Source organism: Enhydra lutris, unplaced genomic scaffold, assembly GCF_002288905.1.
Source record: "Enhydra lutris kenyoni isolate GAN:26980312 unplaced genomic scaffold, ASM228890v2 scaffoldscaffold62, whole genome shotgun sequence".
NCBI lineage: Eukaryota > Metazoa > Chordata > Mammalia > Carnivora > Mustelidae > Enhydra > Enhydra lutris.
Window position 1 is genome coordinate 10149858 of NW_019154146.1, and position 24172 is coordinate 10174029.

Sequence of the window (24172 nt, forward strand, 5' to 3'; positions counted from 1 at the left end):
AGGTAGGGACAACGGGGAGGGAGGAAGGGGAGTACACGAAAGGGCAGGCTGGAAGTGAGGAGAGGAACAGGAAGAGGGGAAAAGAGAAGAAAGAGCCCGAAATGATCAAAATACTAACTCAAAATTGAATCAGAAAACCAAAGGCAGGCACACAGTCACATACATAATCTGGTTTCGCCAGCATACTTACGAAGAATGACGTGGGTGGTAACGAATGCAAATATAAAGACTGTCAGAAAAGACAGAGATAAAATAAACATATAAAAAAATCTGTAGTTTCTTTTCCCCACACAGTTGCCTACCCAGGGACAGTGGTGATCAAACCGTTCTGAAATGAGAGGCAGAGAAAAAAAAAAGGAAATCAGTTAATAGAATGTCTTTTTACTCGAGGAAGCCCCTCCCCGCCCCCCAGAACTCTGACAATACCGTCGACCCTTGAACGGTGCCGGGGTTTGGGGCGCCAGCCTCCGCACAGCTGGACACCCCATCTAACTCTGACTCCCCTGAAATGGAACTACTGACAGCCTTCTGTTGCTTGGAAGCCTCAGCGATCACTTACACAGTCGGGTAACACACGTTTTACATGTTATATTATTATATACTCTACTCTGGCACTAAAGTAAGCTAGAGCAAAGAAAATGTTATGAAGAAAATTGTAAGGAAAAGATAATACATTCACAGCACTGCGCTGTGTTTATGGAGGACTGCCCATGAATCACTGGCCCCACGCGGTCCCGGCCTGTGCTGGTCAAGGTCAACCGTATCACAAAATCACATCCAACTGCATATTTCCAAATGCACCACTCAGGGAAATGCTTAACACGAAGATATTTCCAGAACAGAATCATTCTTCCAACAGAACTAAGCTGTTTTGAAAAAACGAGGAACACACCTTCCTCTCAAGCAGTAACTTGAAGGAATGGGAACTCAAATTCTTATCATGATGAGAAAAGATTTCCCTCTTCTGTAAAGGCCTCCGAGATTCACAGAACAGTCTTCTGTCTTGTCTGTATGCACGCATGCGTGTACCGGGGGATGTGCGTACGTGCGAGTAGCCAGACAGAGGTCACGGGGGTGGCAGGACAGAGGGGTCCTCCTCTTGTTCTCACATCCCATAACAACCATTTCCCAAGGAATGTCTCCACTATTTCAATAGTTGTAGGAAAACTGTATTTTAAAAATCAAACTGTGATCTTCACGTCCAATGTAACACACTGGATTTTTTAGTCCGCAATTCTCAGCTAAGTTACCTGTAAAGGGAAGATGCTCTTACAGGCTTGTTGCGGGGTTACCTAATGTCTGGGAGCGCATTTTTAAAAGTACAGGGTGTTTTGTGGTTTGTCGAGAGAAGTCACATGCCTTGATACCCCTGGCCTTGAGCCATTTCTGGGAGGAAAATGACGTTGCCCTCTTTTCTAGAGGAGCAAACTGAGTCCTAGAAAGAGGGGAGGAGACCCCTCAGGAGCAGTGGAGCCAGAAGCTGAGGCCAGGCCCCCCACATACGCTGGCCCTGGTGCTCCCTGGACGCCCGAGGGTTGACACTGGGTGCTCTAACACTGTCTTCCCGGAAGCCCGCGGACAAATTCACATCTTCTCACTGCAGGAGTTTCACACAAAGTCTGTAATGCCATTGTGATTTGTCCCTCCCCTTGCAAGTCACAGCCAAGTGCTTCTCTTCTCTGCCGCTCAGTGGATCTTCCTTCCAGAAGGACTATGCGGAGTGTCCTACTAACACACTCACCCTGATTAGACCGCCTGCCGCCCATGGGGCCGAGAACACTGGGGGGCAGGGGATGCCTTAGCTTTTTACTTGGGGTCTTTCCCAAGCTTATCTTCTACCCAGTTTTCAGATTTTAAATACCTATATGTTTTAAAAACATGCAGAGAGGCTTATGGGAGGTGTGACTGTGTAAGTAAGCCAGTCCAGAGCCGGGAAAGGCAGAGTGTCCTTTCTTTCTGGGCACCTGTCATAAATCACTCATCTTCCATTTTATGTCTCCTGCAAGCTTGCTTCTTGAAAAGGGCACAAGGGACATTCGGGGACAGTGGTGGTAAAGGAACTGTAATATCCATCCTAGCCCTCAAGGTGCATTATGGAGAAACAGCCAGTGTGAACAGAGGAGCCGAAGAGAGATTTCAGAGCTCACTGGCCTAGTGAGGAGCTGCTGGCCTGTGCGAAGCTGACACCTGGGGGAAGGGATCTCTGGTGGCGGTCCCCGTCCTGTGTTAATGTGGGCTGCCGAGCCCACACAGCTGGAAAAGTTAACTCCTGTGCCCAAACCACCTCATTTCTCCCAAGTCAGTGGTCTATACAGACTATACGAGAAGATGTCTACACAAAGTAAGGTAAAAAGAGGAAAAAAAAAATCTGAACCAAGCAGATATTCTTAAGACTTTGAGTCTGTCATTTTGAGAAGCCTCTTTTTCTTGATCCGTGAGGATTGAACATGGGAATGGGAGGTGGACACCGGGGGCACAGGTCAACATGCTAGGTTGGAACTTCTGATTCCAGCTGTGAAAGCCGATTTCCAAACCCCAGATATGATGTGGACTGAGCCTCTGCCTCAAGCATCTATCAGCGCAGAGGACGCCAGGGCTTGGGAGGTGTAACTAGCACTGTGGACACGGCGCCTCGAAGCACCAGGGTCTTCACAGCCCATGGAAGACCATGGCTAGCGGGGCAGGCGGCTGTTTTCTTTCTAGCTGAGAAGTCTTAGCTAAGCGGGGACTCTGGTCTTCCTGAGGGAGGCAGAGCAGCTGGGGAAGGTGAGGGGCAGGAGACCCTTGCTCATGGCATCTGGGAGGCTTCCTATGAAACCAGGAATGGCGGGAACGCCGGCTCTCCCAGCGCACTCCTCCCATCCCCTTCCTCCACTTCCCTCTCTGCCCGACTAGCGGTGGTGGGCTGCCTGCTGGGGCTCAGCTTGAGCCCTTTCTCCTCTCCATGGATTCTCCACCACGGGGAAGTCTCTCTTCATCCCATCTCTCTTCATCCAACCACACACTGGTGATGCCAAAATGGCATGGGCCGCCTTCAACAGGTCCTGTCCACTCTACCCCTACTTTTCTCCACAATCATTCATTTTTTGCTTGTGTCTGCCAGCGCTACGCTAAGTCTTTAATACATGTTTGTCAAATGGCTGCATAAACACTCATACTCCCGAGAGGACGTCCACGCCAGCAAGCGTGTTGCCCAACATCGAGCTCAGTTAGTGCGCAGCAAGGCTGGCACGAAGCCCGCTCCATCTGCCTCCGGGACTCCCGGCCACGAAATGCACGTGGCCCTTCCTGAGTATTCTGCAGGTGCCCGGTGCCATGCCAAGTGCCAGGAAGGAACACAACAGCAACAACAACACTCTGTGGCTTCAAGATGCTCCTCATCTTATTGAATGCGATGCTTTGTTTACAGGTTCCAACTTTTCTCACACTCAAGGAGTGAACTCCTCGCTGAGAAAAGCTACTTTAGCATCTCACGCAGTCTGCTCGCTCTCACCAGTGCTGGCAAGCACACCGCATCCTCCCTTTACAAGTCGGGGATAAAAGCAGGACAAGGGGTGCTCACCCCATCCTGCATGGCTCTGCTCAGAACACACGTGCCCTCGCTTGGAGTGGAGGAAGCTCAGGGGGCACTTGGGGTTGTTCTGAACGGGAAGACTCCTGTGACTCAGTTTCCAGGGAGAGGAGTAGACAGGAATTGGGTACCGGCCAAGCTGGAGCAAGAGGAAGTGTGCACGACGTGCCCTCGGGGAACCTATGGGAAGCAGGAACTGCCTGGGTGAGAGGTCATCTGAGGGAGGAGAAGGGGGACCCAACAGCTGGCAAAGGTAGCTGCATGCGTCCGCAACATCTGGGACATTTCGAGCAGCTGTCACTAGAGGTCAGTTTGTGTATTTCCCACAGGGAAAAGTTAAATGGAGTGTCGTCTGTCCTGGGGGTGGGGGTGGCGGTGGGCGTGTGGGGTGTTGTGGGAGAGTCCTTAAGAATAAATTTTTTGGAGCTGCCGCCACAGCCCTTGAATCTCAAGTTTGGACCCTGCCAGAAGGGAGTGGTCTCTACACCGTGGCATTTCTGGAGGGTTCCTTTCCAAAGCACCAGGAGCTATTCCCTGTGCTGTCGTGCTGTCCTGGATCCGTGCTCAGCCTTCCCTGCACACAGGGACAGAGCCTGATGGGAGGGGGACAGCACAGAGGGGCGGGGCTAGGTGCAGACAAACATGGAAGGTTCTCTGAAAAGACTGGAGATCCGAGGAGCCGGCTGGAGCGCCCTGACCTCAGCGGGGTTAGCCCCACGCTGCCCTGTAACCATCTGTGAATTGTCCTCCCCTCCTTCCCCAGGTGAGTGTGCAGCAAGAAACCATCTCTAGCTGCCCGAACAGCCTGGCAGACACTCAACACACAGGCACCAAGCCAAGGAAGAGATGCCTTTAATGGCTTTTGGTAGGTTTCCAAGCGATCGCTGGTTGCCAGGTGCAGACATGGAATATGCTGGTGAAAGAGAAGATTTTGGGCGTGCCAGCCTGAGGAAAAGGCAGGGGTCCGTGAGATGTGAAAGCACTCAGAGAAGCCTGAGGGGAGGCAGCTGTCAACCAGAGCACCAACTGGACAGTCAGTGTGAGTCATCGCATGGCGAGAAGGGGCCTCTGGCTTCTCCCACTAACAGACGGAGGCAGGGAGGTTTTATCAAAAGCTCCAGAGGACGCCACTGGGAGACCCAGATGCTATGGCTGGGAGGCAGGCCAACTTCAAAAAGTCACCTGCCCTGAGATCCTAAGTGGGGGAAGGAGGTCCCATTGAAATGGCCAGTGGGAATATACTCCAGAAAAATGAATTACGGTCTTACTTTGTTAGCTCAAAACTCAAAATAATAATGAACACGGTATTATTAGTGATGATTGAAGGTACCATTCATCGGCTGCCTATTACGTCATCATGTATTATGTGTTGTTAGGATTACTTTTTCATTTGTCATTTATCCTAGACAACAGCCCCATTGTAGGTGCTATGCCCACACTTTACAGAGGAGGGAATCACCCAGAGACACTCTGCCCATCGAGAGCCGCGGGTTTGGAGGGGAGACTGTGTCTCTCCCCCGACTAAAGGAAGATCGGGGGAAGGAATGGAATAGGAAAAAGACCCCAAACACAAGGAAAACAGGAGTGGTATTAAAACTGCGCGAGGACAGAACAATCCACTGAAACATTAAGGGAAAAATATTTGCAGAAGTTGTATTTGAAGGCTGCCAGAGAAAGGAATACAATGCTTTAAAGTTTAAGAAGTTAAAATCTCCTCAAAGTCTGGCTCTAATATAGGCCCTCAAGAGTGGGATCGATCCAAAGATAGAGGAAGCCCATACCCTCAGTCCAGGTAGCTGTGGACCAGAAAATTCTGCATTTTCCAGACAATGGTCCTGGGCTCTGGTTGGGCTGCATCTCAGCTTGGTCAGAAGGGAAATAATCCCAATTTCCTTCTCCAAGAGCATCTTGGGAATCATGTGAAAAAATAGATGGAAATATACAACTGAAATTTAATTTAAACTCCTAATTTAAATGTTACCTCTAAATTAAGTTAAATGTTTTCAAATGTATGAAATGGGAAATTATTTTTTCTTTAAACCTAGGGCTTTCCTCCCCCTTTTTTTAATATCCCAAATTAGAAAAATCTTGCCTTATGAGATATCTTTTTTGTGTGTGTGTTTTTAATCGATGAAATGTTAGAGTGGTACAAATTGTTATCTGGCCTTTATGATTCCCATGCACTTCTTAGACACTAAATAATTCATACCGTTCTAAACTTTTGGTAAGGCCCAAGTTAAAATAGCTTTGCTGCTATGTTCAAGGACTGGTTAGGTTTCTGGAAAGCAGCCTGGCATGCTCACTCCACTTCCTCCTCCTCCTCTCACTCTTACCCACTTTTATCTCTGTGAGTCCTTGCCAGGCACTGTGCTCTGTACTTCACATGAATGGTGTCCTTTACTTCTCAGGCAACCTGGTAAGGTTGACACTATTATGCCCATTTTACAGATGAGAAAGTGCATCTGGAGAAGTTGGCACTAGAATCCAGGTGTTAACCCGAACCCTAAACCACCACATGTTCCTACCTCCTGGGCTGGTCGCTGTATCAGATGGGCCTCAAGGCCCGGCCCTTGCCTCCTAGAGCAGCAAACTTGGGCACCCGCAACCCAGCAAGACCCAGCTCAAGTCTGGGGATGCCTGCCCTCAATCAGGAAGTCCTCCAATGTATCAAATGATGACCACATTCTCAGCAGAGGGAAAATCAGAAGAGGGGACTCCTTTGGAGACATATGGATTTGACAAACTATCGCAACTGTGGGGTTTGGAAGGTCTTCTACCCCACTGCCAAGGAGTAAGGCTCCTTATCTGAAGATGAATTCTACCTGTAATATCATATTGACTAATCTTGTGGCCTTCACTTATCATCTCTACATGGGGACTCAATTTCTTCATGTGTAAAAAGTTGAATTCGATAAGCCCCAAGGCCCCTGTGAGCTATAAAATAAAATGCAAAATGACTCTGTGTTTTCTTAGTCCCTATATGGATTTTTTCCAGTCTTGAGCCCTTGCCAATGTCCTATAAATTAAGATTCTGCAGCTTTTAGCTCTATTGGTTAAAAAACTAAAAACTTCCCATGTAAAACCAACAAGTAAACGTAGAGTTGTTGTAAACTTTACAATGCAATTTAACGTCACCTTGGGCAGTTATGTGGAATCAAAGCATGGTCTCATCTACACCGCCCCCCCACCCCTGCTCTGGCTTCTCCATTAACCGGCACAGTGCTGAGTCTTTTTGGGCATTGAGGGAGGGGACTTGACAACAGAAAACTAAGGTCCCTTTAGCTCCCCCAATGGCAATCTGTACACATTCTATTTCCTTGAATTGTCTCAGTTTGCTTAACTTCTGTTCGTAAGGCTGGTTTCCAATGCTGGGGGAATTTTCTGCTTCTAGAAGGAGGGGAAGCACGCAGGGGAGAAGCCAGTCTTTGGGAACAGCTGTGCCATGAGGGAGACCTATGGTTGAGAAACAAAGATGACAACAAAACTTGAGAAGAGGGGGGAAAATGAAGGTCTTTCCAGAGAAGCAAAGAGAAATAGTATCCCCCCCAAATGGGGAGGGAGGCAGGAAAAGACAATTTAGTTTGTAATATAAATAGTTTTTGAAAAAGATATAAGAAAGGTAATAGAAATACGATGACTTTAAAAAGTGAATCAGCCCATTATGAGGTAGAAGGAAAGAATTCTTAAATTTGGGGTCCTAGAGGGGCATCCTAGGAAGTGTCAGTTCCAATGAGGCAGGCAAATGGCACTGCCTTCTCCGGTCTCGCTGTCCCAGCATCTCTGGCCTCGGGAAGACTCAGAATGAGAGCCCCACTGTTGAGTTCTTTGAGCTTCCTGGAATTTAGTTGCTGGATTAGAGCTCTGGCTCATTATGACAAAATCAGTAATGTAAGTTCAAATTTGCATATCCTCAAGACAACAGTCTTGAGGCATGGGTGGTCCCTCCTGGGTGGTGAAACTCTGAAATAAGCCAGTGCCTGGGCATTCAGGAAGTCTTACTTCCTGGCAGTCATTCTACGAGCCTGCCCAGACCCCTCTCAGCCTTGGCTCCCCACTGTCTGTGGGTCTGCAGGGCCAGAAATGCTGTCTGGGAATTCCTCTTCATTCTCCACAGAGTAAAACTATCTTCTGAGTCTGAAAAACAAGCTCGTGCTATCAACCAACACTCCTCAGAAACTTCTCCATGCCTCTCCAGTAATTCCAGGCCTTGAAATCAATATCAACACCACCTGACAGCAGAATGACTTGAATATCTGTAGGGCTTTCTGATTTTTAGTCCTTGTTAGCGTTCGCTTATCTCACACCGGCCCTGGGAGAGAGGCAGCCCAGGTCCCCGGGTACAGGTGAGGGGAGTGAAGCCGGGAGCAGGCAGATTGCCAAGGCCCTGGTTGCGCTCCATGCTGGGTCCGGGTCAAGAACCACTGTTGATGTCCTGTTGCTGATTTCCTCATGTTCCCACACTTTTCAGTCATGCTCTTTCATGTCCCATCACTGTGGTTTGAAGCCCAAAATGAAGGTTTGAGAATGAGGGTTTCAGAAATGATTTATCTCGTGGGCACATTACACACATAAAGCTGATGATTCTAAGGCTCTTCAAAAGCTGTTAATTTGACTATGGACATATGCAGTTGGAAACCTATGCTCCTGATGGGCATGCTTTTCTGGAGTAAGCACTTCTATGATCTTGTAGCAAAGACCTGATGTCGTCTCGGGCACAGAGCTGTGTCGATGAGCGGGATACAATGATTCAGTGGAATTGATGATGATTACCTTGCATAACAAACTCTGATGTGTTCAAAGTAATAATCTTAAAAAAAATTACCCAGAATGAAATCTTTTTGCAAAGCTTCTGAGACATTTCATTTTTCTTAAGTTGAAACTGTAGACCCAACTTTATGACGAGTAGGGTTAAAACAGAAGACCAGTGCAAGGAAAGGATGGCAAATATGTACTGTGCTTTATATATTTTAGGGTGCTTTCCCATGTAATATCTCATCCAGTAATATACCCGTGTCCACGCTGTGTCTCGTGGCTACCACTAATGACTATGTGTTACGAGATGATGTACACAGATGTGGGACCGGAGAGTGAGAGGGGCCCGTGCTCCCCTCCTAAACGTTCTTTAGTAATGTGGCCGATATTCATATTTGTAATATTCATAATTGTCCCCAGTTTTGCATTTCGAAAAGGAGGGACCCTGAGGCACCCTCCCTGCCCAGCGCTCGCAGAGTAAGGCCTTCTGGAGGCTCAGTGCAGTTATCCTTCTGGATAGTCCCGGCTGCCCTACTTTGCAATACAGAATAGAAGAAAAGCCAGACTCAGATGGGCTGAAGGGATATTTGATGCTCAGAAGTCCCCTGTAGGGTTTTCCCAAATCCTCACAGCTCCTATCACTCTGTGCAGATGTCCGGCCCCTCAAGTATCTGCATCCCCAGCTGCTTGTGTGATTGGCATTCCGGGACATGTGCCTGGGATTCCACAGTCCCTTTGTCCCTTTGATTCAAGCCTTGGTGATCTGGTGCAAACATCCAGGTTTGGGAGGGTACCGTTGAGGGTAGATAACCCAGTCATTCCTATTGAGCACAAGGAACTGAGGGTGTGTTTGGATGTCACTCACCCCAAGCTCCTTTACTTCTCTTACTGATACATTCACCTTGACTGAGCTCTTGCTATCCTTCCAACTGCCCACTAGGCATTCCTACCTACCGGTCTTGTAGACACCTCACCTTCAGTGGGTCCAAAGCCACATTCATTATGCTTTCCTGTTCACTCTTCTCCTCACCACTGGCTTCATCTTAGCAAATGGCGCCCTCAAGGCATCTGGCTGCCCAAGGTAGAGAATGTACTTTCTGCTCATTCCTCATATGCAGCTGGCCAACAGGACTGCCTGCTGTATCCTGCTGTCTTGTTCATGCTTCTGCCCCGTCTCTGAAGGCCATCACAGTGCATATGCCCTTATCAGCTCTTCTCTGAACCACTGTCAAACCCTGGGGGCGCCCCATCTGTGTGTGCTCCACATGGCTGCTAGAAGGACCACCCAAAGCAAATAAGATCCCATGAGCCCTGTGCTTGTACTCCCTGTGCAGCTCCCGCTGCTGGGGGCTCCGCGCTGGGTGCAGCCTTGATGTGACATAGAACTGATGCGTTTCCAGAATGAGCTCCTTGGGTGCTGGGAAGTCCCTCTTCCTAGTCATTCACCTTTTCTTCCCTTTCAACTAGAGCAGACAGACCTCTATTGGTTTTATACATTGAGTTTCCCCATTATATTGCATTTTCTAAAATGGCCCACTGCTTACAACCTCCCCCCCCACCCCCACATACTACAACCAGCTAGTAAATGTTCCCTGTAATTATTCCAAGCAGTCCCAAGTTAAGATCCCAGTATGTATGGTATCCAGCTCTTGTAAAGTGACAGCTTGGGGGAGCGCTGTTGAAAGGACACTGGGTTCTCAGGAGAAAGGACCTGTGACCTAATCCTAAAGGCTGATTTATCAATGTCCCCTAGGCAGGTCTGTGGGTCCCAGCAGCTGGATATACTACTGTCAAAGGTTCTTTCCAATTCAAATATTAAGATCACATGGCTGAATACAAATGTCAGAAATTGAAGTCAACGGAGTCTGTCTTGCACAAAATTAGGAAGTGCTGGCAGGCTTCAGCAGCAGAAACTATAAATAATTGATAAGAACTGGTCCTCTTATAGACCCAGGGTAGGCCCAGAAGGAACCAGAGGCTGTAAAGCCCTCAGACTACAAAGTGCTAAATAAATACTCCCCCTCCCACCAGAATCAGATCAGCACTGATTTCTCAGATGCTAAACATAGTGGGTTGTCTTCTTGTTGGTGGCTGTTGTTCACGAGAAGCGTGCCAGCACTTCCCTGAGTCACTCTGGTCTAGCCAGTGGATCGTCAATTACTTTTTTTTAAAACAAGGCACTCAAAAGAAGAGGTCAAAGGTTCTCTCTAGTGGTCAGTATTACCTACATAATTTGCGGGGTCCACTGCAAAATGACCCTATAGGGCATCTTATAGAAAAATTCATAAGATGGGTACCTGGATGGCTCAGTCAGTTAAGCATCTGACTCTTGATTTTGGCTCAGGTCATGATCTCAGTGTTGTGAGATCAAGCCCCAAGCCGAGCCCTGGGTCACCTCTGTGCTGGGTGTGGGACCTGCTTAAGATTCTCTCTCTCCCTTTCCTTCTGTTCCTCCCCACCCACCCCTGGCACATGCAAGGGCACTCTCTTTTTCTCTCTTAAAAAAAAAAATTCTCAAGAATTTCAAGACAGTGACAGCAGAGCATTAAATCGACCTTGGGTCCTGCAAAGCCATGAAGCCAGACCTGCTAACTGCCAAGGGTTTATGGTCTGGGAAAGTGATTTTCTATTCGAGAACAACTAATGGCTAGAAATTCCACCGGATTGTCTGAAAGGATTTACAAAGGGCATCTAAGAGAGAAGCACAGCAGGGACATGGTGATGGACTATTAAACCTGCAGGAGGCTAACGTCCCATCCCCTGTGGAGAGCCTCGGGGCAAGTGGAAACCGCCTCGCTGCTGACAAGGCCAGAGCTACGGAGCTCAGGTCCAGCGGCCAGGCCAGGGGAGGCTCCTGCTGCTGGCCTGGGGCTGGTGGAGGTGTGACCGAGGATGGTATGATAGGGGTGAGGTTAATGAGAGAAGAAGGATGACAGGGAGGACGCAGGAGGAAGAGAAGGCTAAAACCCATCCTCTTGGCTACAGTTTCCCACCAATATGAGAAACTCAGGTTTCTGGGGGCGCCTGGGTGGCTCAGTTAGTGAAGCGTCTGCCTTCGGCTCAGGTCATGATCCAGGGTCCTGGGATCGAGCCCCGCGTTGGGTCCCCTGCTCAGCAGGAAGCCTGCTTCTCCCTCTCCCTCCGCTGCTCCCCCTGCTTCTGCTCTCTCTCTATCCTTCAGTCAAATAAATAAATAAGAAATCTTAAAAAAAAAAAAAAACTCAGGTTTCTGACCTCTAGGGCAGTGGTTCTTAATGCTTTTTATTCCCAAATGCTTTGAAAATCTGATGAAAACTGTACCCCATCCCCTCCATGCCCCCATACATAGCAGATTCCATACAACCACCCCAAGCCTGTTCTTAGACCCTGGGGTTAAGAATGGTTGATTGATGGTTTACCTTGCTGAAAATGAAGTAACTCATTTCAAACAACAAATTTTCAAGTTGAGTTGTTCTAAGAAGGCAGGCAGATGGGTCTGTTCAATGTGCTGCCCTCGGGTCCTGAGGAACAGTGTCCTAGAGCCCCACCCCAGCTGGAGGATGGCTCTCTGCTCACCCTGCATAACTTCCGGCTGCCGTGCACCCACACAGAGCGTGAGCGGCTTTCCTTACCGGAAGGGCCTATGTTTTATTCAGGGTCTTTCAAACTAAGGGCTGTGATTAAGTAGTGGGTCACGAAATTAATTTAGTTGGCCATGACCAGCATTCCGATTTTAAAAAAGGAAGACAAATAGCCTGGAAAATACCAAGGCATCTCATGTCATCAAGTTACTGCTTCATGAAACATTATCTGAACATTTGTATACATCGAGTACCAGCGAATATACATTTCTTCCTGTGAGTTGCAGGAAAGAAAAGAGTTGGAAAGCAGCTACTGCTTTATTCACATCTGTAGCTGGCACAGGGCAGGCCCTCAGACACTTGCCCAGTGAATAAACGGATGTAGGTATCCTATCTGCAAGAGGCCAAAACACATTCTCAATCATGCCATTTTCATCCTCCCAGAGCTGTATCAGGGATATTAGCTTCTGATCAAGCTTCTATTTTATAAATTTTTATCTTTTCTCTTGGAGTCTGAAGATGTTATTTGTACTTCTTGAACTTTGAGAGTTTGTGGGTGGGGTGGTGAGTTTTATTTAGTGTAAATTTTGGGAAGGAAACGTTTTTGTTTCAGTTGAGAGCACTAACCTAGTGAGAGAACCAAAAAAGCAACATACCTTTTCTTTTTTTTTTTTTTTAAGAGAGGAAGGTGAGGTGGAGAAATGAAGGTAGACATAGCCAGAGGAATGTTTAATTTTTTTTTCCTTTCCTTGCCTCCTTCTTTTTGCTTCCTCTATTCCAAATATTAACGGAGCAGCTTCATGCCAGGTAAGGTGCCAGCGGCTGGGAACACGCAACGAGGGAGAGAGATACCGCCTGCCCTCCTGGAGCATACACTCCAAATGAGCCTTCTATCAGGACAGCCTCGTGCATGCAGGCAGAGTTCAGAAAGCCAGGACAGGCTTCCCAGATCCCTCCCTGAAAGGCAGGCAGGAGTTCACAGAGGAGACTGTGGCTTGTTCCAGGAATGGCGAAGACAGGGGGGCCAAGCCGGAGAGGTGGGCAGGGCACACATCCTCATGTTTGACCGGGTTAAGGATGTCCGTCTCCTTCCTAGGAGCCACCAGAGGAAAGCACTTTTAAGAAGGGTTGGACGATCACATTCTATCTGGAGTTGTGGGGGGGGGATCAGATGGGGAGAAGAGATGGATGGAAGAGGCCACCGAGAGACCCCTGCCTGGTCATGATGAGAGGTGATGGCAGCTTGTTGCTGGCCCTGGCAGAGCAAAGGTGGGGGGAGGGGCGTGAGTGGAGCTGGGACCCCCCTAGTAAGACAGAGCCCTGTGATGGAGAAGGAAAGAGTCAAAGTGACTCTTAAGTGCTTGCCACTCCAAGTGGCAGTTTGGCTCCCACAAACAGTTTGGCTCTCAGCAAAGTGAAGGTCATGGGAAATGCTGATGTGGGATGTCTCTGTTCCCCAAGTGGAGATGTCAAAAAAGCAGGGGGCAGCTGCTGGTCTGGAGCCCTGAGCTCTGAGCAGAGGTCTGAGCTAGAGCCATAAACTGGAGGGAAAGACAGATTTCAGGAAGACAAAGGGAGCCAACACACTTCCCAGGGACAAAGCTCAGCAGACTCCCCAGGGACAAAGCCAGGAACCACACACGCATCAAGGGAGACAGCAAGTCAGAAGAACACTTGGGGAAGGGGCTAGGGGGATAGAGGGTGGACAGGGAGACCAATAGAAACAGACTTTCACGAGGTAATTGCTTGTGGCTTTCCTGGGTGTTGAAAAAAAAGTATTTTTAAAGCAGAGTTGCAGTTTGACGATTATAGGCAGAAATGAGGCAAGCACTTCTTAGCCAGATAAAAATAAAACCCATGGCCAGAGGTCCAATCTACCTTTGGCTCAGAAGGAGGCCTTGGAGCAGCACACACAGACACTGGGCTGGAGTCCCATGGCGCCCACCCAAGATGGGCAGAGAAAGGGCCCCAGGGCCCCCAGAAATTTTGTCCTTGAAACCTCCCTGTTGCCAGGGGATGTGCTTTCCAAACCATCTCATCAGACACACGGTCTCTCTTTTTTGGAAAACCATTTTTAAATGAATGTGCAGAATAAAAAAAGAAATGTTCAAAAATTATTTTAAAGGCGTTATTTTGAATGAACAGAATCCTCTAACAAAGCATTTTTTCTCAAGTGCACCTATAAACGAGCCCCATTCTGCTGTGAGAGCATCTGACCCCATCATCCAGAAAGCCGCACAGGGCGGGGCCTGTGCAGGATTCTGCTTCCTACTGTGGTTGTATTTTCATTCCACAGTTAGAAATTGGACTCCTGTTCATGAATTGGCTGCCCAGAAGAGAAAGGGCTGGTTTTGTATGGTGGGAGAACTCTAGCCCCTGGGACAGGGAGTCACAGTCATTTGCTGAAAATGAACACGGGGGCATCCTGGCTTTGCTCATTCAGGGTGGGAGCTGGGCCAACAAGGTCTGTCACAAAGGGATGGCTCTGTCCCCCCTACACCGGTAGAACCCTGACCTCACTCCTGCCAAGTGCAGGTGCTAAGACCAAGGCCACTCACCTCCCCCTGCCTTGTCTCATTTGGGGCATGAGCCCTCCTGCCATCCCAGCCTCACCCATGGTGACTGACGAGAACATGAAATGTGTGACCTCCCTCAGACTTGGGGGACTGGGCGTGTTACTTGATTACTCCCGCTCTTAGGTCCAGGTGGTCTCAGATCGACCCAGGTCAGCTATCTGCGGACAACAGGTTGTAAGGCAGCTAGGGCCTCTCCTCGGGCAGCGCTGATGCCGCCAAAGGACCCCGTTGGAATCTGCAGCTCCCTGGGATGAGGACAATGAGGGCTCACCCTACAAAGTCACGGACAAAAGTTCTAAAAAGGTGTTTTAGGATGTTGTTTCCCAGTTTTCTCTCCAAGAAACTGCTGATGACTTTTAGACAGAGAGTCAAGGACAGATGGGACCCCAGTCCAGCCAGGATGCACCTCGGGAGGCCCCTTGCTTGGCCCTGACGCCCCGAGGCAAGGCTCCCACTCCTCCCATGCTCGCTTGCATGCTTGCCCACGGCCGTCCCTTGGGACTCCTGGGCGCTCTTGAAGGACTAGCTTCTTCTCATGCTCTATCCTGTGGCTCCAGCATGGGGGACAGACCCTGCTTGTGGCAGGACTGGAAATGGACTCCTCATAAGCGGCAACTAAGAACAACCCACCCACTCACCAGGAAGCTCGGAGCTCACTGTGTGAACTATAAAGAGTGGGGCATGGGGAGCGTGAGCATGCCGGCCGTGGGGGGCTGTTCTGGGTGAAGGGAGCAGAGTTACTTTGGGGTCTGCCCTCCGGCTAGCATCCTTGGCAGCTCCCAGGGCGGCGGGTCCTGTCCTAGCACCGTCTGCTCTCAGCCCCCTGAAAGCTCCTGACCCCACCACTCGCTGCCCTCCCTTTGCCCATGTTTGTCTTTTTTGCTCTCTTCTTTCTCTTGCTGTGATTTTTCTAGCGCTTCCCCACCCCCCTTCTTTTCTTCCATGTGTCCGACTTCACGGACACCAACCAACCACTCCCGCTTGACATTGTAGCTCTGGCTCCCTGCAGCTGGTCCCATCGTTTCTAGGTCCTCAGGTTTAAGCAGCTACAGATGGAGTTCTGGAGTGAGGGCCAGAGGCTTCTGGGCAGTCAAGCGGAGTTATGTGCTGTACAGACAGGTCAGCGTGCCATGATTCACTTAAAATACGTGAACTCCATTTTTCCTTAAAAGCATTAATTTTTAACATGGGGAAATAATCACGCTTCCAAGAGATAAAGGGCTCAAACCCTCATTCCCCTTAGCCCCAATGCCATGAGTTCAGTGAAGCATGGACTCCTGCTGGCTCTTCCCCTGAAATATTTCTGGAATCCATCCACATTGTCTTTCCACCTCCATGGTCGCTTCCCTAGCCTGGGCCAAGGGAACCTGCCCCACCGCAGGGCAGCCTCCCTCCCACTCATCTCCGTGGCTCCGTTTTGCCACCATCCACTCACTGTCTGTAAGGTGGACAGAGGCCACTTTCTGAAACACAGAGTTGATAGGGTCACTGTGTTGTCTCCTGCTCTCAGGGTAAGACGGAGGATCCTCAGTAGGCTTGGAAGGTGCGTGCTTACCTCCTGCCTCTCATTTACCTCCTCCCTGACTGCCTGGACTTTCCACGTCAGCCTCTTCCTTGGGTCCCTCCCTCTGCCTGACAACCCGTGCTTATCCTGCGGTTCTCAGACTGGGTGCTCCTTCCCCTGGGTTAGGAATCTCTCCTGCGTGTTCCCACCTAACCGTGTACTTTTGAATTGTTCATCTGCCTCCCCGTTCCATGGATGCAGCCCTGCGTTACTGGGCGGGTACCTGCAAGCTTGCAGGTGGGACCCTGTCAACCCCATTCACCGCTGTCTCCTCAGTGCCTGCCTTGCATGGGACCTGACAATCGACGGTTGGTAGACATCCCTCCAGCAGCTGAGAGAGGTGCTTACAGAGTCACACGTCCAGCCCAAGAGGATCACTAGCCTACAAGCCCCCTGCTTCCCTGAGCACAGGGTTTTAAGAATTCCAGACACACACGCTGGTGACTTTCTGTCCTCCAACAAAGCTTCAGCGTGATCAAAGATGGAAAAAATGCGAGGTTTTTTTTTTATTGTTGTTGTTCAGCTAATTGGACTGAAAAATAAACCTACAAATCAATTACTAATAATGTTTTTTCAGGCACAAACCGCTGGTGGAAAACCAGTTACTTTTATCATGTGATAAACGGCATACTGTTCTATTATGATGTTGTGAATTTAACTCCTAAGAGTCAAGAATATGCTCTATAATACCACCTTATTTTTGCCCACTTCCAGGAGAAAGACATGTGGCACAAACCATTATACAACCCATGGCGGGGGTGGGGGTGGGGCTGGGAAATGATCTTTGCTTCAAATCTAAGATGACACCCAATGAGTCTTTGTGGGAAAGCCTTAATTTCTTTAACTACACCAAGGGTTCTTTTCTTCCCAGTCTTTCTCAGTGGCATAAAGAGATCGAGACAAGGACAGTGGGGAGGAAGGGATTCTCAACAACTTTTAAGGAACTTTCAAGAAGGATTCTGTTTACCCAAGAACCCAGAGAGGTGGTGAAGACAAACTCAGACGCTCATCCCGCCACTGAGCCCACCCGCCCGCCTCCAGGAAGCTATGCGTCTGTGTGCTGCACACCTGCATTTCTTGAGAGAGAAAGAGGAAGAAAAAGGGGAAGGAGGAAGAATGCGCCCAGTGTCATTGGTTTTCTTAAAAAAAAAAAAAAAAAAAAAAAAAAAAGAGCTTGTAAAAATGGCATTCTTGGGTGCCTGGGTGGCTCAGTTGGTTAAGCGTCTGCCTTTGACTCAGGTCATGAGCTTGGGGTCCTGGATCCAGCCCCACATCGGGCTCCCTGCTCAATGGGGACCTGCTTCTCCCTTTGCCCCTCCCCTCCCCCCCCCTTGTGCACCTGCTCTCTATCTCAAATAAATAAATAAAACCTTAAAAAAAAACAACAACCAAACAACCAAAAAACAAATGGCATTCTTGGGGAAAAAAAATGTTACTGGGTATTACTTGAAAAAAAAATCAATACAGTCCATCTGGTAGGTGGTGGGGTGTAGTGGGGTGTAGAGATGTTACCTGTCATCTTCAGAAGTCTATTTTCTAACAAGTGAAGAGTCTAAACAAGATTTAAGCGGGGTTCTTAACTTCTTGGGTATGCCGTGACCCCTGCCAGGAGCCTCCTGAAGCTTACTGGCCTCCACTTCCCTGTGTGTTTTTTAAATTTATAAAACACATGAGAGGACAAAAGAAACCAAAAATCAGTATTATTTTCAAAATAATTAAAAAGTTGTGACACAACAAAATGCTTATTTATTCATATGCCAAATAACAGAAGTCAGATTTTATCAGTTGTTGTAATTGTGAAGCAGTGACAAGTGGAAAGGTTAGTCTACATATTTGCAAGACATCAGAAATGTCTGTGGTTTCTTGTGGTGACTAACCCTATTCGTGTGGTTTGTGGCCTGTATTTATAATTGAAGGATATATTAAATTTCATTGAGAGGTTCGTGAGAATAAAGATGGGATTGTTTTTCCCATCCAAGCTCATGGATCCCTGAATTCCATCCACGGTGCCCAGATCAGGAATCCCTGCTCAAAGCAAACTCTAGAAGCAAGGTGTTTGGTCCCTGGTCAGGACCTGTCCTTGGAGGGAGCCAGGCCCAGCGACTGAGCTGCATTTCTCTAGCGGGAGCCACAGCCTGCCTATCCTCATGGCAACTGAGCTCCAGCTCTGAGGCTGTTGGAGCCTTGCTCTGTCCAGGTCACTGGGGTAGATCATGAAACTCTCTTCCACGTGGGGCCCCCGGCTTCCACTCAAGTTGCTGGTACCTTCTGATTCAAGTACACAGCTCACCTCATTAAACTCTCCTCTTGGATCTTAACAGACCCATGGGGGCCCTGAGAAGAAGGCCCAATCCAAGTACAAAAAGCCTGTGGTATGTCAACTCAAGAGGGTAATATACGTGTCATATGCACACATGAGAGGATTCTAACGATCTAAATCACTTACACATGTCCCTTGTCTTGCTAACCTCTCAATAATCCCAGGACAATAAGCAGTGTGATGAGTTTACTTAAGACTTTGCATGGGTCCAGAGAGTTCCTGGCAGATACTCACCTTCTCTACTCATCCTGGAGCCTTCAGAAGCTCTTAGAGGTTTGTGAATGCATGTGACTCATCTTCCTACTCTCCCTGCAAACTACAGCCCTGCCCGGGACCCAGGCACAGAGCCTCATTCAGTGTTGGATGAATGGCGTGTTTCTGCTGGAGTGGGGTAGAGGTTACGGTCTTTCCACACATGTTAAATCTTACTGTCTGCCTCCTGCTCATCTTCTGGCCCAGCTGAGTTTCTCCCTGCTCTGCAGCTGTGCATTAGAGCTTTCCCACAGGGCTTGGGAGGATGGCTTCTCACTCAGGCTACTGGAGTCCTGCTGTGTGACCATTTGCAAGTTCCTGCCCTCTCTGAACCGGAGTTCTCTATCAAATGGGAGTGATACTCTCTACCCCCCCTAATGCACAGGCTGGTTGTGAGCAACAGATGAGATAACATATAGAATCACCTCCTAAAGTAAAAACCCCTCCCTAAATATATGATGATGTCATCAAAACCCACGAACTATTTGAGTGCACATTGTTTCTGTGTATTCATTTCCCATCCTTAATAAAAAAATGTAGCAATCTCATGTTACAGGCATAGTAGTAACTTTTTTTACATTATTAATTTTTATTTTTTTAAGATTTATTTATTTATTTTTAGAGAGCGAGCAAGCATGCATGCAAGCAGGGGGTGGGGCAGAGGGAGACAAGCAGACTCCCCACTGAGTGGGGAGCCAGACACAGCTCGATCCCACGACCCTGAGATCATGACCTGAGCCCAGATCAAGAGTTGGACACTTAACCGAATGAGCCACCTAATGCCCCACATTACTAATTTTTAAATAAGCGCTTCTTCTTCCCCTTTTCTCAACTTAATCTTTCCATGTCAATGAGTCTTTTATTTAAAATACTTTCCAACCTTTTGAAAGGAAAATAAAACAACATATTCTAACAAACCCAATTATTATCATAGCTTTTTCTTTTCAATGTATAAACTTATACTAAGCTTTCAAAACAAAAGCACACAGGTGACTGGTCACTATCCCAGTGGCCAGCCTTTAAGAGCTCAGTCCTGCCCGACCGCTGCTGATAGTAGGTGGAATTCTGTGAAACCTTTATTGTTTAATACCCAACAGCGAGCAGCGGGATCAGCTGGTCGACCACAGAGATGTTGGAAGAAGGAACTTCATAGCTGGTGATGTATATTTTATCCTTTGCCTCCCTAACTCCCAAATCCATTGCTGGAGGACAATTTCACCTCTAGGCCACTCAAAAAAATGACAGACGGCTGGACTATAAGACACTCTATAGTATAAAAAGATGAATAGACACACAGCCTTGGAAAGTGACTGGTCTTCAGTCTTCGAGTCTCCCTGCAGGTGACGGATTGGTCAATTTCAGCAAATATTCACTTTCTTCCCTCTTGAGATGGAATATAGTTCCCTGCGCCACTGACAGATCACAGTCATGGGCATATGGCCATCTGCCTTGTTTGGCCAATGGAGCCTTAGCACATGTGCTCTAAGCAGGGGCCTTAAGAGATACTGCTTGCTTTGGTGTCCCATCACCTGGTCCAGTGACCCACACTGGGAGGAGAACATGCCCCTGCTGGCTGCAGTCCCTTCATCCCGGGTCCTTAGAATCAAACTGGAGAAGACTCGCCCTCCTCAATGCCTGGAGCCAAGCCCAGCCAGTTCCCAGAGCTGCCCGTGACCCACAGCCACACGAGAAGGAGAAGTGCTATTTATTAAAAGCCATGGAGATTTCGGAGGATGTTTGTCATACAGCATCGCTGGATAGTAGCTAACAGATACATCTCATCGACTCACTTTACACTATGTGAGATTAGCCCTCCTAAGGCCAGATTTTGATCTTGTTCCAGCAATTCTTGCTAGTGCCTGAGTCTGGTCCCTCCTTCTTGGGCCACATCCAGGGCCTCAGGGTGGCTGCCATCTAATTTTTCCAGACTTTCCTCCCATCTCATCCCTTTGTGAGAATTCAGCTAAAATGACCATCCTAAGGTCAGACTAGATATCCCGAATGTTAAAAACTTGTCAAATATTCTTTATGGTGTTAGTGAACTTTTCATATGTAGGCAGAAAACTTCTCAATGGCAGGAGTCCTGTCTTGTACTTCTTTGCCCTCTCCACCCACGTAACAATCTGTTGCTGGAGGCCAGTTCCGATTCTAGGCCACTCAAGTCAACAGCAGATTATTACGAATACATACGTTTGGTTTCATTACAAATGCTTATGTTACTTCCACCCCTGTTGGCAAACTGTGTCCACATCCACCTCAGACACCCAGAGAAAAGATGGCCCTAAGGGGAGTTGGAGGAGAAATACAGCCTTCCTGATGAGTTTTCAACATTTCCTATGCATGGTTTCCAGCAGCCTCCAAAAGATGGTAGTTACTTATTAATATTAAAATCTCAAAGTGGCTAATCACCTTAGCAGTTGTTCTTCTAGAAGTGCCTGCCTCCTGTCGGAAGAAATGAGCAATTCCAGAGGCTTCTGCATGGCCTGACCTCTGGGCTGGAAACCTCACTGATCCCCTGGCTCTCAACCTTGCCTGTGAATAAGAACCCGCTGGGAACTGTGCTAAAATGCACACTCCTGGGCCCACGTAGTCCATCTTAAGACATTTACATGTACTTACATGCACAACAAATGTGTTGTGAAGTAGATTCTTCTGCAAGAGGAAAGCCTTCGAGGAGTTTCATTTTATTTTGGTTATAGCCTCAAAAGCACCTCTAGACCCTCAATGTTAACATTTTTTTAAGAAGAAATTCCTGGAAGCAGAACACGGAAGACCTCATTGGGGGGAGAGCATGTTGAGAAAGAGATTGTCAGGGACGGAGCAATGGTGTGAAGACTCCATGGACAGTGCAGAGCCAAGAGATGAGCTGGGGCCAGCCGGGAACCTAGGAGAAGGGGAGCGGACGTGATGTTTGGGACAGGAAAGCTGGCAGGAAGAGACAGCAAACAGCATGGAGGCAACCAGAAATGGTTTTCATTTGACGCAAAAGGAGGTGAAAAGACTTCCAGGAAAGAATGTCATCTTACCGTCAAGTGAGTCAGGAAGGTTACTTGGAATTCTGTCATCTGTCAATTAAGCTAATAACACTGAATCATTGCTAATGAGTGACTTCATTAAAACTCCCCTCTCTTTCTGAAAAAGGGCTCAAGCTGCTTATAAGCAAATCAGGAAGAAGTCAGTGCCAAAAATACATGCCCCGAGGTCTTATTTATATGCTCAAAGGTGGGTAAATTTGGCTTTGAACTTCCGATATGACTAAAACCTTTAAGGAACACATGGCAGTGTTCTGCACAGCCGTGAACCGAATTCTGGCCCTCTCCCCCGTCTGCAAAGTGTGTGTTACATCACAACAACGGTGACAGTCCCTGACTTTCTTTTCATTTCAAAAACCCCCTTCAGCCCTCAGTCCACTATAATAGGCGATCAGAGAAAAAGAAAAACAAAAAACCTCCAAGTTTGTTTTTAGCTGTAAGATCTCACGACTGCATGTATTCACTTTGAGCTGGAGGTAGGCGCACAATTATGGGAGGCACGCAGGAACTTTCCAGAGGTCCATGAAGGTGAAAACAGGGCTGGTGGCTTGGATCCAAAAGCATTAAGATGATTGATAGAGTCTGAAGTTTAGGGACAGGACCTGTTGCTTCGACTAAGGAAAAAGGACAAAACTCCGGACACTGAGGAAAAACTGACAGGCTACCTGGAAGGGACTAGATGTCCCGAGGAGCAGAAGAACCCAGCCGTGTACAACTGCAGAAAGCTCAGAGACCGGCCCCACAGGAGTTATGGAGTAAATAGCTCCCCCAGATCTCAGGGGACCGCCTCCTGGACTGCTGTCGAGCATTCACACAAGTCTCTCGAGCTTCTGTCCTGTCTGGCCTGCCCAGTATGTTGACCCACTGGGTCTCCTGCTCCAGCAATGCAGTAACCCCTCCTGACACGGTACGACTTGGCACAGGGACCCCCCCAATGAGAAGTCTGGGCTCCAGAAGACCCCTCCCTGTGGTACCAGCCCTACGCCACTGTCTTGGTGACGTCTGCCATTCTCGCCAGACGGTGAGACCCTTCTAAACGAGGACTGTGCATTCTGATGATCGTTTTAGAGATTTGGAAAATTTAGAAGTGACAATGAACAAAGTGTTCACACACACACATATACACATGAGTAGGCAGCCCTCAAGTCACTTTCTGCACCTGGTCTGTGGGTCAGGGACATGTGTTAGACCTCATGATATCCAACAGTACAGGTCTCCTTGCATTGCTTTTTCCCCACAGTGTCACTGATTATTAATGGCTAGCTTATTCTTTTGACTTAACTGTGTAATTGTTTTATCTTGTCCCCTGCCTCACATTGGTTAATTTTATAAAGAATATTGTGGAGAGAGGGTGCCTGGGTGGCTCAGTGGGTTAAAGCCTCTGCCTTCAGCTCAAGTCATGATCCCAGGGTCCTGGGATCCAGCCCCGCATCGGGCTCTCTGCTCAGCAGGGAGCCTGCTTCCTCCTCTCTCTCTCCCTGTCTCTCTGCCTACTGGTGATCTCTGTCTGTCAAATAAATAAATAAAATCTTAATAAAAAAGAATATTGTGGAGAGAATGTATTTTGATTTCTATTGTGATTCCTAACTGATCTACGACCACTTACTTTAATGTATTAATTTGGTACCTAATAACCCTACTGAATTTTAAATGAGCTCTGATTTTGCTGGTACTAGTTCTAATGTTATTGTTGGTTTTCTTGTCACCTGCAACGAAGGGATTATTTTGCCTGCCCCTTTTTGACAGTGCAATTTATTTTATCTCATCTTCCTGCATTAGTTTAAAAAAGCTAGAATAATGTTAAATGCTAGCCATGATTGTGAACATCCTAATCTGTGTCTAACTTTAATGTAAAATAACTCCAGTGTTTTGCCATAAAGAAAATGTTAGCTTTTACCATGTTTACAATCATGTTAAAGGATATTCTTTTTTATTAGTTTTTTTTATAAGTGCCTAGCAATTTGTACATTTAAACAACATCTCCTTCGGTTCCCTATCCCCCATTTTACTCTGTTTTTATGAGTATGGCTTTTCTAGATTCTGCATATAAATGGTACCATACACAATTTATCTTTGTCTGACTTATTTCACTTAGCATAACGTCCTTGAGATACATCCATGTTGAGGCAAACGACAGGATTTCCTTCTCTCACGCAGAGGAATAATATTCCATTGCATGCCTATACCGCCATCCTTAGCCATTCATCAGCGGACAGGCACTAGATTGTTTCCATTTCTTGGCTATTGTGAGTAAAGCTGCAATGAACATGGGGGTGCAGATAGCTCTTCAAAATGCAGTGGCTTTAAACAACACAAATTTAGTGTCTTGAAATTTTAACAGGTCTGGAGGTTGGCTCAGGGTCTCCCAAGACTAGGATCAAGGTAAAGGTCGGGGGTGCAGGTGCCATTGGGCTTGGGTCCTCTTCCTTCCAAGCCTAGTGCAGTTGACAGCATTCATTTCTTCCTCGCCTTTTCCACATGGTCCCCTCCATCTTCAGGCCAACCATGCAGGATGAATCTTTCTCCTACTTGGAATCTCTGCTGT

The 24172-nt window shown here is 47.8% G+C and overlaps 1 protein-coding gene across 5 annotated transcripts in view; it reads right to left on the reverse strand.

Annotated features, from left to right (window-relative positions):
- LOC111158684 (zinc finger DHHC-type containing 14) overlaps window positions 1-24172 on the reverse strand; it is a 269562-nt gene that overhangs the window by 40122 nt on the left and 205268 nt on the right. For all 5 annotated transcript variants that reach the window (XM_022520891.1, XM_022520889.1, XM_022520890.1 and 2 more), the window contains one exon: window positions 191-328. In XM_022520891.1, the coding sequence (XP_022376599.1) occupies window positions 191-328 (138 nt within the window). The remainder of the gene's footprint in view (window positions 1-190; window positions 329-24172) is intronic.